This window comes from Adiantum capillus-veneris, chromosome 22, assembly GCF_014529385.1.
Source record: "Adiantum capillus-veneris isolate H3 chromosome 22, ASM1452938v2, whole genome shotgun sequence".
In the NCBI taxonomy this organism is placed as follows: domain Eukaryota; kingdom Viridiplantae; phylum Streptophyta; class Polypodiopsida; order Polypodiales; family Pteridaceae; genus Adiantum; species Adiantum capillus-veneris.
Window position 1 is genome coordinate 18,554,988 of NC_140952.1, and position 16,602 is coordinate 18,571,589.

Sequence of the window (16,602 nt, forward strand, 5' to 3'; positions counted from 1 at the left end):
ATGCATTGGCAATATTTTATCTATAGCCCGTCACCCTTACCATGCTTACAACGTTCTCCCGTCGTGAGTATGTTGGAGCTTTTCAATGGAGAGAGCTTCCACTCCTGCACCACGAAGTATAAAACTAAAGAGTTTGATGGTGAAGTGCCCTTCAAATCATTCTCTACTTGTCCATGGTCTCTCTTTTCAAGCCGAGAGCAGTAGCCCCTAGCAGGTTGTCTTCGACAAAGAGGACACTCTTCTATGATAATGTTGTGAACCACATGCGAAGGCTTCTCACAAGTTCTATGAAAGAGATTTTAAGGGATGCTTTCATTTAAGAAGGGTAAGTGCGATGGGCGGGCAATGGTAGATTTGGTAAGTTTGGCAAAGGTGAATCATGATTGGCCATTGGGAAATGGAAAACCACCCTCAAAGTTGCTGAAGGCGTTCCAAAAAAGAAGGTAGAAGCAACTAGAAGAAAAAGCAGCCCGTCGAAGAGCAGCTTTTGAGTGCACCTACCATTGTGTATGGGTTCTCCTTCAACCTCAAGAAATGGGACTGCTTTGAGGTTGGGGGTCTCAGGGAGAGTTGGTCATAAACAGAGTCCGCGAGAGAGAGAGAGAGAGAGAGAGAGGCGGCCGAAGGCCGCTGGCCACACTAGTTCATGATTTGGTCTATATGGATTTATAACCCTGCCGTTTGTGTCGAGTAATGCTCATAACACATTCAACCTCCTTAAAGAGCACAAAGCATAAAAATCAGTGTCCCAAGCATTGTAAGATGAAAAGCTTTGGAGTCAATTACAAGAAAAGTGAAATTTTTAAAAAGAGATTCAATATCTGAGCTATATTATATCAAAAGGTGGTATTCAAATAAAGGGAGAGGGTATTAAAATCAATGGCTTATACATAGATATGCTTAAACTTTTAAAAAAATCATAAGAGAAGTATTCTGCTATTGCATGTCCATTCTATAGCTTTACTAATTAAAGTTAAGAAAAATGAGACTATCAAAGAGAGAACCATTCTCTAAACTAAAATGGACACTTTTGTTTTAACTAGTCTTTGTGCTATATGGATCTCACAAGAGTTTTGAGGTTTATTATGATGCATGAGGTGATTGTCTTGAAGTTGTTTTACTCTAAGAACGATATACCATTGCATATGAAGTCTGAAACCTATGCTAGAACAAATGACTTTTAAGCATCTATGGAAAAGAGATTCTAGATATTGTCTTTGCCTGATAGACATGGAAGCATGAAGAATTAACTTGGAACGCTCTTAAAAATTCAAATGGACCATAAGAGTCTTAAATACTATATGACTCAAAACGAACTTACCCGATAAGCACATTAAGTGGAAAAGACTATTATGTAACCGATGCACTCTCATGAAGACCGTGGTCAACACTATTTCGATAGCATGCCAAAAGGATTTCACTACTATGGTAGATGAGTATGCAACATATTTTAGTTCCAAAGATGGTATGTTTGTCATAGCTCTAACACAGAAAGAAGAAGTGTTTATACTACAACATAGTTATTTTCTTTATAAAATGATCATGTATAATTTAATTTTTACAAGAGAAAGCTATCTATGAATCACATGCTCCACCTTATGGTGGATAGAAGAATCCAAGTCACCATGAATGGTTTCAATACTTACTTTTATGGTATACAATGAGAATAGAAATTGAACACTTTGTGTCTCAATGTTATGTTATGTTACAAGCCATCAAAAGTATTATGCTAAGCTAGCAAAAAAATACTATGGTCCTTTCCAAATCTTAAAGCCTATCAATGAGACGGCTTACCAACTCAAGTTGCCCAACCATTGGCTCATACACAATGCTTTTCATGTGAGCCTACTTAAGCCCTACAAAGGAGATCCACCAAGTGAACCAATCATTAAAGACCCTCCCGAAGTTGAAGACCAAGAGGAGGTGCTACAACCCGAAGCTATCCTTCGGCATGAAGACAAGGTACTATGACATGGTAAGCTTATCCGACAGTATCTTATTAAGTTCAAAAATTATCCTTTTGAAGATGCTAGATGGATGCAAGGAATACATGTTAAGGATAGTATGAACCTTGTCAATGCTTACAATGCTCCATGAGAGTAAGCAAATGTACAAATTTCTTTTAAATGACCAATGTTTTTGTCTTATAAGACTATTTCTCTTTTTACTGTGCACAAATTTAAATAGTATGTATGCTTACAATCATGTTTGTGATGACAACCTCTCTCAAACACCAAGTAGAATTTGTCACTCTACTTTGGGAGAATGAAATGGACTAAAGAGCACGTACTTGCGGCAGTTATGTCTCCCAAGCACCAAATGGATTAGTCGTCCATCTTGGAAAGATGTCGTACGGTAAAATCTATCCGCTAGGCAAGATTGACTAATGACTAAGGCTTTATCTTTTCTACCTCATAGTCGAGGACGACTATGATTTCAAGAGAGAGGTAATGTTGTAAAATCTAATATCTAACTACCTCAAACGATTTTCTCATATTGAACTGATCATTTAATGTGGGAGAATAAACAGGAACAAGGGTTAGGATTTAAACATGTGCTTATAGATCTATCTCAACACGAGGCCAATGGTAAAGGGGCCCAAATGAGAGATGGTCTAACAAAGAGCAAGGCTAACCAATGGAGCATAAAGACCTTAGTGTTAGCATCATTGAAGACCTCTAATAGTTAGTGTTAAAAGTCCTTTGACCTTAGGTAAGCTAGGGTTGTGCTCGAGGTGGGAACCCGGCCCAAGCTTGAGGTGTTTGTAATGCCTGATGATTGAGATGCTTGAACTGCTTGAGGATTGAGATGCTTGAGGTGCTTAAGATGCTAGGGTTGTACTTGAGGTGAGAACCCAGGCCAAGCTTGAGGGGCTTAAGGGCCAAGCTTGTGGTGAGAACTAGGCCCAAGGTTGAGGGGGTTGAGGTGGCACAAAAGTCAAAGAAAACCCCTACAAGGAGGAGGCGAGCCATGCAAAAAGGGGGAAAGGTTGCTTGACCACTCTCTCTCTCTCCCAAAGGACACCCCCTTGCCAAAGAGGCAAGTAGGACACATGTCAAGATCCTAGCTAGGTTACCCTCATGGTGTGCCTAAAGCCTATTGGTTGACCTTCCAAGAGGTTCAATGACAATTTAGTGGATTTAATTAATTGTTTTAGCATTTATCAAGCCCTCTCTCTCAAAGGGGGCACTTGTCCCAAGGCTACCCTTGTTGCTTGGTATAATTCTTGCTTGTGATTGGCTAGGTCTGGAGAGGCCCAATGAGCTTCAAGCATGAGCTACAAGGGGGGGGTTGACCAAAGCAAGTAGAGGGCCTGCTTGAGGGGTATACTCTCTCGCACTTACCACACACACACTCTCATTGTATATTGTGCAAAGTGCAAGAGCTCCCTCTCCTTCTCCAAGCAAGTAGAGAGGTTGAGAGCCTACACCAACACTCTTGGCTATGGAATGGAAATTGAACCAAGAGTCATGCTTCAATGCTTAAGCTTGCCATTTTCTCCATCTTCATTACTATGTTATAATGTATGCTAGCAAGAGGAGTGATGATAAGTAAAGAACTAATTCTTTCTCCTATTAAATGTTTCTTCGTCCTCTTCCCTACCCTCATTCCTTACTACCTCTCTCCACCTTTGAATGTGTTTGAGGTCTTGGGACTGAGGCCTGGGATAGTTAATGTTTTCCACAAAGTTTATGTTATGTTCGTGATGCGTGAAGCTTTCCATCTTCATTGCATCACCTAGGTCACAAGGAACACAAAGATTGTATTGTAACAAATCTCTCTTGATGGGAGAAACTACAATACAAATGCCTATTGGAGGGGGGACCGGCTCCACATAAATTTGGTCCTCAACTGCTATCATGTTCTCTAAACTCTCTCTCTTGCAAAAGTATTGTTCGTGTCAAGTTAACTAAATTGTTGCTACCATCAATTATGTTCACCCGCTATGCTCACAAAGTAATCTCTCTAATTTCCACTACACTCAAGTTAAAAGGCCAATTCCATTACAAAAAAGAATGTCTTAAATGAGTTGTATTTTTTAATAACTCAAAAACATGACAATCTCAAAAAACGATCCACATAGCTTAGGAGAACCGACAAGAACTATAACTATTGTGTTGAACGTTTTTTCATCAAAGAAGCGAAAAAGGACTCAAAATCATTGATTTCTGATACGAAGAAGGCATGAGTGCAATCTGCATAGCTATTATGCTTCATCGTGCTATCCTAAGCTACGTACCAAGACAAGTGCTATATCTTATTCTCTCATACACTTCTTCTTTCTCTCGATCTCCGTATCTCCCAATAGTTCTCTTGGCACAATGAGCGTTTGAAGGGCTTGGGATTGAAGTCTCTAATGTGTTGTGATGTGCCATGGACACAAATTACGCTGACGGATCGTACAAAATACTTTCTTTCATTCCGGAAATCAATGGTGCATATGGAAAAGTTGTATTGGTGAAACGACTCTCTTTAAAGAAATAACTAATACAATCCTTATGGAGGGGTCGGCTCCAAAAACCCGGACCTTCAACTAATGTCAATTGTCTCTCTATCCTTTTCTTAGTGCATGCATTTTTGTGTGTAAATTTAATTGATGCATATATTGACAATGAACCTTAGTCCATGCAAGTAAATCATAGGATTACTCATAGTAATCATTATCCCGTTAGTATAAACTTAATTTTCTGACATGGGCGGAGGGGGAGGAAGGGGGGACTTCAGATATAACGGTAAGTGGAGGGTGATGTAGGTGAGGATGGTGCTCTATAGCTAGGGAGTCACAATGCTAGACTATATGCGTTGGGTGTACAAGCATGATATGCATCTTCTATCTACCTCCATCTTATCCCTTACATATATGGATGTATATCTATATATATATACACACACACACACACACACACGGGGGGGGGGGAGGAGGGTTTAACACCATAGGAACATTCACAAAAGACCTCATAGATCTATCCAATGAGTCTTGAACTCAAGAACTATCACTCCACAAGACACTGGATAACCAATCTACCACATACTCTGTGTGTGTGTGTGTGTGTGTGTGTGTGTGTGTGTGTGTGTGTGTGTGTGAGAGAGAGAGAGAGAGAGAGAGGCATTGGGCACTATGCTAGAGCTTCTTTCATGGGTCTTATAACAGAGGGCGACACTCTACTTGTGTGTGTAACCCAAGGAGCTCCATGGTCTTCACCCTGGTGGCATATCGAGCCAAAGTGGCTTGAGTGTAACTGTAATGGAGATCCATATGCCCCAAGAAAGCATAGTGGCCACTCGCGCAAGCTCGCTTCGAATTGAGCTTTCACCCATGGAGGTAGATCTGGGGTAGATCCTCCACAAGTGACTAAAAGGGTCCACTTTAAAATTAGCTCTGACTAATACAACCTGTAAAGATAGCACACATCAACCCCCCCCCCACACACACACACACACCCATCATGAAGGCACACGAAAGATGCACAAAAACCCACACACATCAACCGATGGATGTGTATGCATGGGCCCCTCGCATGGAGCCTCGCATGCACGTGCTACTTGCATGTGCGCGCACGCACACACACACAGTGTGTGTGTGTGTGTGTGTGTGTGTGTGTGTGTGTGTGTGTGTGTGAGAGAGAGAGAGAGAGAGAGAGAGAGAGAGAGAGAGACTCACAGTTGAGTGATGTTCCATGATTGTCAATTGAAGCCATGTAGTCACATGCTATTAATAGCCCTTTATACATTGAATGGTTGGTTCCCACAGGCCTTGATTGATGGCTTGCATCAACACCATTTATAAACCTCTGCTTGGCTAATATGAGAGCTTACCGCCGCAAAGACATGATGTATAACTTCGAACAGCTTTGAAAGGCCTTCACATTGAAAAAACCCAGCTAAAATGGGCAGTGCTAGACCATAGAAAAATTTAACATCATGTGCCTAGATGGAAAGTTCAACACCAAGGAAGGATCAAGGCCTTTACATTCCTGCCTAGATGATGATGTAAACCACCGTCGGTGCTTACTTGACTCCGCATCACACACAAATCCTTGCTTTCCTTGGTCTCTCTCTTAGCAAGATTTAGCACTCTGGTGTAGTATGTGATCAATAATGGCACTACCCATGTGAGAGGCTGTCTCCAACTTCTTGCATAGTATATTGCCTAAAAACCCAATGCACGATTTCCACACTATCAATTGTCATAGACGACGAGCATCAGCTTAGGCTATTTGCTTGAACACTGCATACCATCTTCATGATTTTACTCATACAGCCAAGCAAAACCAATCTAGCAAGATTAAGGGCACAAAAACAACTTACATTACGGATCATTAAGGTAACGTCGTATGGTAGACGGGCATGTCATGGATGTGCATAACCCAAGTCCCTGCAAAATTTTTGACCGTAAGTCTCAAAACAATTCGAACTAAAGACAACAGCCTTTTGAATCCATGTGACACAGAACTCCTTCAGCCAATGCATACCAAATGAATAAGAGCCGATTTTTTTGGTTTTCCTGTGTACCGTCGTCCTGTCATCTTGAGCCAATCCTCCTGCACCTCTTTGCGGCTGAGAACAACATGAAGCTTTGGAAGTTTGAGAGGTGGGGGAGGAGGTTCTTCAGTGCGAAGCGTTCTTGTGAGCAAGCGGGTGGAGCGCTTTGACACTAAGCTGCTTGCATTGCCATTCTTAGCATTTGCATCACCACCTGCTCCTCTGCCCATTACGACAATATTGGCATATAAATATTGTGTGGCAAAAACTCGACAAGAATGTGGGCATGCATTTCAAAATCAAAGCAAAAAGAGAATCAGCAACAGGAAATTGTCTTCATGAGGATGAGAAGCAAGCAAATACAAGAGTTCACTTGGGATAAGCAGTGGTCATGGCACCTATGGCTTGATAGTTGGCGCACAAGGTCCTGGTTGCAAAAGGCCAGATTAGGTGGCCGTAGCAGTCTCTTGCATGGCTTTACAAAAAGGGCTCTCAAGGAATTGTCGCTGGGGTCTACTCTGCATTACAGTATAGACCAGCTAAAGACCGGTTGCTTACCTTGTGAATGGGTGAAGCTCTTGGTCCTTGTTGAGAGCACGCCGCCCCCTTCTCTTGATGGGCCGTGCGGGGACAGGCTCTTGTTTCTCTTGTTCCAAACCTGACTGCCGCTCTCGTTGGCCTTCCTCGACATTGCAAAGGCCTGCTTCCTTAGAAATGAGCAAGCAACTCTTATGGAAATCTGAAGTTGACTCCTTCTCTGTTCTCTTGCAATCCACACTTTGTGGCTGCCTTTGTTGCCGATGTTTCTTTGCCCTCTCTTGTGAAATGTCACTTTGATAAGCATCATCCTCTCCTCCTTCATCTTCTATACCTACTGAACTCTTCAATCCATTTGCATTCTCCCTGCTTTGCACAGGCATCATGCATATGAGCTTTTTAACCTTATGATGCATGCACATCACCAGTGACAGGGATGTCATACAAACCATTACCTCTCCTTTTGTTGGTTTTGATATCCAATCAACTTCCCATTGTCATTTCGCTTGCGACTTCCATATGGAGCTCGACGAGCACTAGATAAGACATCAAATAGATGTTTAATTCTTCACCCTCATCAACAATCCAACTAAGGTACTTGATGTCACCCCAGTCGATGTCTGGTGAATATAAACATGTATGCAAGAAAGAACTGTGGTGATAACCCGAAATAACTTCAGCATTCGAATATACCCGAGAGCCTTTCAAGCAGCAATTTGGGTTTTGTACATTCTCTGGATGATGGGTATAGCGCCACATTCCACATGCTTGCTAATGCCAGAGTGCATGTATGTGTGCATGTGGACATGTGCTTATATGTATGTGTGCATGTGGAGATGCATGTATGAATGGATGGCTCTTTGATGCAGTGACACATTGCTGCATGTTTCATAGCATGTGTGTGTATGTGATGCCAAATCAATCAAGAAAGAAAAGGAGCAGAAAGTACCTGCTCAACTCTTGTTGCCATTGTACGAACCTCTCACTGCGTACGACAGCTCGGCGGGTTCCAGCTGCAGTTGCCTGGATTATTTTGATGGAACATGATGAACGTGAGGGTTAGTCAAGGTTAAGAATAGCAAAACGATTACTGTATTGTGGAAAAATGCCCTTCAATTATGCTGACGATGATGCGGGTACGCATTCATGATAAAGCTAGGCGAGGACTGTGATTCTGCCAAGAAGAAAATGCAGCTGGACTGCCCACATGAGAAAAGCGATCCAGAGAGCAAGAAAGCACGTGCCTATTTCAGCAAATTGCTGGAAACGGGAAACAAATTCAAAGGCCCATTCTGATGAGCAAATGCAAGGAGAGAATGTGCGAGGAAAAGCAAAAAGCAGCAGTACCGACATGGAGATGGCGATCCAGGAAAGCAGGAAACTTGAGACGAACAAAAGCATTGGAGCGAAAAAAAAAAAAGTGAAAATAGGCAGGCAAGAAAGGGAATGAGGGTGCATAAAAGCACACACACATACCGTCTCTGCAGCAGCCATATTGATGTTGAGGATGAGTGTGTGTATATGCGCCCACAATTGCTAAGTAGCACTATTTGCGTTGCTGAGCGCGATGGTGGGAAAGGCACGATGAGGAAGATAATGATACGGAGATGATGCCTGTGGCAAGCTCGCTCGCTCTCTCTCTCTCTCTCTCACACACACACAACTCGCCCACATAATCACACCTCCTCCCCTTGTGCTAATGAAATCCCGCTACTACTGTTGTACAAAAGCCAACGGAAATTGCTCTTGAGAGAGTCAAAATTTATGATCAACCTAGCGAAGAACCAAAGGCTTGTATCTTGATTGATTAGTTAGTCTACTCTCTCTCTCTCTCTCTCTCTCTTTCCACATCCCTAAGCAACAAAACAACCGGCAAGTTATATCCCATCCTATTCACATCACATGTTAAAAAAGGTCACTAAAAGTTGTTGCTCATACGTATGGGAGCGGGGTTATGTATGGGCAAAGCGATTCGGTGCCTGCATGTAGAGACAACTAGCTAACATGAAATGGGTATGGATGGGCCTAGACACTAAGGACAACGGGATCCTTAATGAACCTTGGATCTTATGATCAAAGGTGGAGGATTCTCAAGGCTAATCCATGGAAACATAAAACTAGACCAAATGTACCCCCAAAGATTTGAACCCTCACTACCTCCCTCTTAAAGAAATAGGCTCTAGACCCTTATTGTAACCGTCATCGCAATCCAAGGGATCTGTTGTCTCCATCTTGCAAGCCTAGACTCACCACTATAGACCCGTCTACTCTAGTTTCCAGGACATGAGATAAATGCTTGCATAGTTGTGTATTGTTGTGTTTAGGGGCAAGTTTAGAGTAGGTAAAATAATTAATTATGAGCAAAACCTTTTTCTCACTATTATTAGTTCTTCAGCTAATTGAAGCATGAATGAACTCTCATACCTTATTTGGTAGGGCCAAAAATTGTCTTCATAGTGTTTTGTGGGAGCTGCTTATGGACACTGATTGGACACATCTTTAACGCAAATATTTACCTTCTTCATTTGACAATTATCGGTGAACAAAGAACAATTACTTTATTTTCTAGATGTTGAACATGTTGGTGCTTATAAGATTTCCTGATCAATGGAGTATGTTTCCTAGAGGGATCATGAGATCAAAGTGTGAATTATTCACGACAAAGAGTAGATAAGCATGGATGAACAATTTGAACAAGCTCCACGACCAAAGTATCACTAAGCTAGGATAAGAAGTTAATCAGTAAGGTTTACAAAGTCATGCTTCTCAGCAGAAGCGAATCCCTATGAACAATACAGTCAAATATGAACCTAGCGAACTTAAACCAAATGAAAGCACACTATGCATGTAAGAACAAGTCTATGCCTTTGTCAACAAGTATACCATAGAAATATTAGAAATATTTCGTGGTGCAACCATAAAAATGTCAATTTTTGTATGCTTGAAATAATTTTGTATAGATTGGTCGGCAAATATATCTTATCCATAGACCTACATGTATAGGATTTGGGGCAAATCTTTTGAAATTTTTTCAAAATTGTATGTTTGGTGAATTTACCTTCCAAAACCACAAGAAGTTTGGAAATTATGGGCTAATATTTTTTGAAAGGATTTTTGTAAAATAGCCAAAAGATCTTGAAGTCGCTTGACAATTAGCCATTGGGCTAGTAGCCCCCTTAATTTTTCCTTCATTACCACTTATATTTTAGATCAAACATTATTATAGCATTGAACTTTAGGACTAAGCAATAACCATAATCTTATTTCTTTCTAGCGTCCAAAAATCATTACTTCCAAAATATTGGTAAGACTAAAGCCTACTTATAGAAGAGCACATATCCTCTCTGTTCTTTGGGTGTATAAGGGGAACAACCGGGAGTGCCCAACCCAACTCCTAAAACAAGACAAAATATCCTCTCTGTTGAGCAATGCCAAGACTTTACACAAAACCTAAGCATATTAGTTGGAAAAAAAATTGAGCAATTTTCAATGTAAAAAAATTATGACGAGAAATAAAAAAATATTGATTCATGGTTATGATTGCAAAAAGGGCTCTTATTAATTTTGCATTAAGCTTACTTTGTTCTAGACATGTGATTTTTTATCACATTATGCAATTTTCCACATCACAAAAGTTCACCATTTCTCGTTGTTTTCCATACAAATAGGAAGGCTAGCATTTGTTACTCTTTTTCACACAAAACGAGGCAAGTGTGGATTGTATTATCTACATATTGCAACGTGGTGATAAATGACGTTGAGACGATAAGCTTCTTTTGCACCCAGGTTTCTATCCGCTCAAGGAGTTGGGAAAATCTTATTTCACAACCCTATTGTGGAAACAAGGTTCTTGAGCATTGTCTATAAGGAAATCTTTACATGTCAATGATGCTTGTACATCCTTGAGTGGGGCCAATGACTGATTCCTTAATCAAACACATAATAAGGTGTTTTATCTTCTAAACGAAAGTTTAAAATTGCAGTGTTGATCAACCAAATAACAATGGAATGCAATTGATGACAAGTAAAGCCAAACAAAATAAAATGTGTTTTGTTTTGGGTGGTGACGTGTAACATCCTCTGTGACATGCTTGGATGGTGTCACAAAATTTTAGCCCCTCGTTTAGACAAAAATGTATGTTTCACAGAATTCCTTCTCTAGGCTAGGGTCCTTATAATGTATGGAGGTCTTGGGACTCTCTTGCAAAACAATCTTTTAGGTGGTCATTACCCTCTGATCGCAAAGCATGCAGCATGATGGTTTGAGGCATTATATTTTGAAGATAACATGTCATTCATTTATTTTCACCAACTGCTATTTATATCCTTGAAGCAGTTCCTATTAGCATAATAAAAATGCATGATGTCCAAAGGAAGCGGCATGCACCCACGTGGGTGCATGCACACATACACATAGATGGGTGCATGCACATATACACATAGATAGAAGAAGAAGAGAATTTTTTAAATTGGTAGGAATGATCCCAAGAGACCTTAAAGATCTACTAGTACGGCTAGCCGCCTTCGGCGGCCTCTCTCTCTCCCCCTCTCTCCTCTTTATCGCGTGCTAAGAGGCTTTCTTAGTTTTGGACTTTAGCCTTCAAGTCGCAGATTGCAACACGTGCAAAGGGCTCCCCCTTCCGCCATATTATGTTAGTAGATGTGACAAGTGTTTAATTGAATAGAGATCATTTGGGATAACAAATCTACCACTCTCAGGTGAAAAGCCACATGCTATGATAGCCAATTTTTTGTAGTGTAGTTCTTTTGATTGAAAGAGAAGATGCTCGATACCTTCATTTTCAAAGTCAAAATGTGGGTATCGTGGTTACAAATCTGGATAAATAGATTGAAATACAGTGGAAGTCATGGTTTTCTAATTTGTTTATTTGAAAGTAAAGACCAAATATTGGGGGTTTTTTCAAGTAAAAGTTATAAAGCATCTCCGACTTAATGAAGGTTTCATGAACCCTGATCTTACTCCAAAAATATATAGGAAAAATTTTTATAAAAAGCTGCCATGGTGCATAACCTTTGTGTGATTGTGACTAATATTGACCTTGGTGGATGGTATCTTTTCGTTTTATAAAAGAAAGGAAGCTTTGCTTTTGTATAGATGTATTATTTTCAATGCACTCATGCTCCTACACTCTCTATTCAAAGTCAAGTCGTTGAGGGGTCCCCTTAGCCTTTAAGATAAGATTTGAAATTTGCATTTGCGTCCAAAGGAGCTAGCTTGGTTAGTTGAGTACTCGACCTTCGTGACTTGAGTCATGGGTTCGAGTGCAACCAGGCAATCATGTGCGTTCATAATATCGTTTGTATCGTTTCACACGGGATATGCGTAATTTGTTTATAAAAAAAAGGTAAATACTTACGATGTCTAGCAGAAGGTAAGGGGTGTGGAAGATTTATCGAAAGTAGGTCTTAATCAACGTTGCAATTATAGTGTTTTAATATAAAATTGTATTGTTTACATACACACATAATTATAAACTAGAGGTTCCAAACCAACTTAGCAATCGATTGGTCTCGTCCCCACCATTGTCTTTGATGACGGAATATGGATATGAAAAATGTACTTTCTCTTCCTCCCCAATCCACACAAATGTACACACATCTACATAGAGGTGAAATGGTCAACAAGTAGTGAGGTTAACATTTGTGTAAATGTTTAAAAAAAAAGTGGAGTTTTGTAGGACCTTCAAAATGAAAAAAAAAAGGTGGAGTCATACATTAAATGTTAAAAAAAAGATTTTGTATGACCCTTAACCTGACACTTGGATGTCTTCGGATCTCACCATTTTTCCCAAGCTCCATAAAGAAGTAGTAGGTAAAATACCTAATGTGGTCACAATTTGTAAGTTTAGGGAGAAAAAAGATTGAAAATGCAAAAGTGAAGAGTAACATTGTAAGAAATGACAAGCTTTTGAGAATGTATCTATCTGTATCTATACTATATAAAATGGAGCTTAAAATTTTCAAGAAAGGAGAGGCTATCCACTTGTCACTCATTGGTTCACTTGAAAGAAAGACTTACAAAACATCTACTCTAAAATGCAAAAATAAAGGGTAAGAATGAATGCAAAACCACAACACCCTGCCAACCTAATGTCTTTGTAACTTTTTTTGTTTTTAATACATTTATTACTCACATTTGTGAGTTTGGGGAAAAAAAATGATTGAAAATGCAAAAGTGAAGAGTAACATTGTAAGAAATGACAAGCTTTTCAAATGGAAAGTCAAATGACTTTGTACTCTACATAGAATAAATGTTCCAGTTTGAATGCACGTAACAAAAAAGGGATAATCTTCGTACATATTTTATTATTTAATGAGAATTTAATTTATTTTTCAAAGGGTTTTTTCAATATCAATATTGATATTTAAAATTTAAAAAATTTGTATTTCTTTAAAGAGATTGAAAAAAAAAAAGCTCGATTGGCGTCAACTTGAGGTTGTCTTGCTTTGAGGACATACATGCAAATGAAGGCGTCCTTATCCACGTTAATAACCATGAGAAAAAGAGAGAGAGAGAGAGAGAGAGAGAGAGAGAGAGAGAGACCATCACATTGCCTCTGTGTGTGTGGGTGTGTGTGTGTATGTGACACAGAGAGAGAAAAGGAGAGAGAGAGAGAGAGAAAGAGAGTTGAGTATGTGTACGTGTATGTGTGTGTGTGAGAGAGAGAGAGAGAGAGAGAGTTGAGTATGTGTACGTGTGTGTGTGTGTGTGTGTGTGAGAGAGAGAGAGAGAGAGAGAGAGAGAGAGAGAGAGTTGAGTATGTGTACGTGTGTGTGTGTGTGAGTGAGAGAGAGAGATATTTAACTGTCGAGCTCATAGGGACTTCGTCTCACCAAGGGCACCCTTCAAGCCCTTCAAATTTCCAAGATATTATGATTTTCTTGGCATTACACTATATTTTTAAAGAGTAGCTAACGTTTTTCACCTGCAAAAAAGGATAAAATGCCCAACAAAAACAAACGTTTTTCACCCGTAGAAAATGGACAAAATACCCGACAAAAACAAACACTCACATTGGCACCCCAAATGGAAGAGAGATTGCCCAACTGACGAGGCTTTTACCAGTTTTGGGATATTTTGTCCTTTTTATTTTCAATAGTTAAACTATGGGACATGCTTAAAATTTTATAAAATCTCTAAATTTTAACAGACAAGGGTGCTCACCAGAAATCAAGCTGAGAGAGAGAGAAAGAGAGAGTACAATTTTTTAGCGCCCTAATGTCTTTGTAACTTTTTTGGTTTTGAATAAATTTATCACTCACATTTGTGAGTTTGGGAAAAGAAAAAGATTGAAAATGCAAAAGTCAAGAGTAATATCTATACTAATAGATAAAGGGGGAGGGAGTCCCCCCCCCCGGCCACACATCAAGAGCTCCTTCATCCGGTGCCTTCGGACAGTGCACACTGCGTGAACAGTGAGACAGCGAGGAGAGAGAGAGAAACGCATCCACGAGCGACTTAGTTTCCTTGAGGGCCCAACCTCTATCACCGGCACTCAGTCTTGAGAAGGAGAGATGCCTAAGATCAGGCATTCAAGCCTCTCGACTTTTGCGCAACTCCAGAGAAAAGAGAGAGCATGCCGTCAAGCCTCTTTGTGGCAATGAGAGAGAGAGAGAGAGAGAGAGAGAGAGAGAGAGAGCTCGGCAAGTCGGCCCTCGCATAGAGATAGAGTCATGCAAAAAGAGAGAGAGAGAGAGAGAGAGAGAGACGTTCGCGGTCTGGGAGTGTGGGCTTTAATATTCTTGAGCAATATTTAACCAGAAATTAGAAGTGCCATTTGTTGGAGTTTTCAAAATCGTCCTTTTTTATGAAAGGTTAGTTAGAACTTAGACCTATCTTTCCCACCAGGCTTCCAAGAAGACTTCAAAAATGAGGGGGTGTTGATAGATGAAAAACTAGGAAGCCTCTCCATAGGAAATCACCTATGTTTAAGCCGTGAAGGCATGCAACATTACACACGATGTTGACCACCTTGGCGAAAAAAAAATCGACGAGATCCTTGGTTACGGATTGTTGACATATGCAAAAAGAGGGTGTCTCTCCATATGAAATCACCTATGCAATGACCATGAAGGCATGCACCGTTACATTGGACACCGACATGGGTAAAAAAATCATGATGAGATTGTTAGTCAGGGAATGTTTACAATGCAAAAAAAGGTTACTCTCCATATGAAGGCATGCATGGGGATTGGGAGTGCGTAGCTGTACAAAACAATAAAGAAGTATTGCATTGTACGCACGACGATGGCAGTTGTAGTGTCTAAAGTTGGATGGCAACTATTTGTGTTACGTGGAGCTTTACGAGGCCTCAACCGACATTTTTACTTAGTTAGCATAAGCCGTTTTCCTCTGCATGAGCAACCGGAGGCGCACGGGCGATTAATAAACAGCGAGGAGAGAGAGAGAGAGAGAGAGAGAGAGAGAGAGAGAGAGAGAGAGAGAGAGAGAGAGAGAGAGAGAGATGCATAGAGACATGCTAAGCACTCAAAAACGGATCCCAGTTATCGAAAAGGAATAAAGATTAGAAAACTATCCGACCAAAATAGATAAATTAGAAATTAGAAATTTTTGAAAATTTGACGGGTATTTTGGGAATTTTCACAAATTAGACCCCCCCACACACACGTGGCCGAAGCACCTCAGATCTCGCAGTGTTCCTTGAAGCCCGACGGTGACGCAAATGGACAACGAGATAGAGGGAGAAGGAGAGACTGTCAGAGAGAGAGAGAGAGAGAGAGAGAGAGAGAGAGAGAGAGAGAGAGAGAGAGAGACTTGCTGGTCACTGCCTGGGCCAGCCTGCACACTTCGAATACAAGGAGTATTTTCCGTTGCACACTGCCGCCACTCAGTGAGGACAAGGTTCAAACCAGTGAACCGTGACCCTGACAGGGAGCCCCGAAGCTGGCTTGGTTCCATGCAAGTGTGCCTGCGTCCGTGCACCATTACACCAGTCTCCGTATATGGCGTGTCTGTATGCACTGCTACGCATTCATGAGAGAGATAGAGAGATTATGGTCACTGCATTAGTGCATTAGTTGAGCCAACGCGGAGCGCAGCCTAAGCAACGGCCTGTGCGCAGTCTCAAAATCCTCCAAGTTCCAACTCGAGCGCAGAGAGAGAGAGAGAGAGAGAGAGAGAGAGAGAGAGAGAGAGAGAGAGAGAGAGAGAGAGAGAGAGAGAGAGAGAGAGAGAGAGAGAGAGAGAGAGAGATAGATAGATAGATAGATAGTTCTATTATCGTCCTGGGAGGTCAAATATGACCTATGGGACCAAATGAACATGTCACGTGGTGTGAGTGGAGTTCATAAGTGACTCTCGATGCTCAAAAATGGCTGAAATGAGCGTCGCAATAGAGAGTCCACATCGTGGTTGGGAGAGGAAGGTATGTAGGGAGAGATCATGGCTGAATATATGGGGAAAAGAGGACCTAATGTGGTCAAAAGCTGAGCACTCAAGTAGTGTGTGGTACTCACTCTCTCGCACTTGACGAGGGCATAAGGTGCAAAGTCGATGACACTCCTCGCCAGTGCCCCAACGTCCTGTCTCGCAGCGTAGAG

At 40.9% G+C, this 16,602-nt stretch overlaps 1 protein-coding gene across 3 annotated transcripts; it reads right to left on the reverse strand.

Annotated features, from left to right (window-relative positions):
• Window positions 1-5,664: 5,664 nt before the first annotated feature.
• On the reverse strand, window positions 5,665-8,763 carry LOC147428986 (uncharacterized). Of its 3 annotated transcripts, none has more exons than XM_086495188.1 (7): window positions 8,497-8,763; window positions 7,970-8,043; window positions 7,476-7,556; window positions 7,042-7,386; window positions 6,474-6,705; window positions 6,310-6,376; window positions 5,665-6,178 (listed from the first exon to the last, which is right to left on the reverse strand). In XM_086495188.1, the coding sequence occupies exons 1-6, from the start codon at window positions 8,512-8,514 to the stop codon at window positions 6,311-6,313; spliced, it is 816 nt and encodes a 271-aa protein (XP_086351314.1). In that variant the 5' UTR covers window positions 8,515-8,763; the 3' UTR covers window positions 5,665-6,178; window position 6,310. The 3 variants fall into 3 exon arrangements, with proteins under 3 accessions (XP_086351314.1, XP_086351313.1, XP_086351312.1); XM_086495187.1 differs by having other exon boundaries at window positions 5,665-6,151; window positions 8,497-8,762; XM_086495186.1 differs by having other exon boundaries at window positions 5,665-6,229; window positions 8,497-8,761.
• Between the last annotated feature and the right edge of the window lie 7,839 nt (window positions 8,764-16,602).

Coding starts and splice junctions, on each gene's coding strand:
- LOC147428986 (XM_086495188.1), bottom strand. Junction 7,557..7,969: donor TGGCAACAAGAGTTGAGCAG/GTACTTTCTGCT, acceptor TGTCTTATCTAG/TGCTCGTCGAGCTCCATATG. Junction 7,387..7,475: donor CAAAACCAACAAAAGGAGAG/GTAATGGTTTGT, acceptor TGTGCAAAGCAG/GGAGAATGCAAATGGATTGA.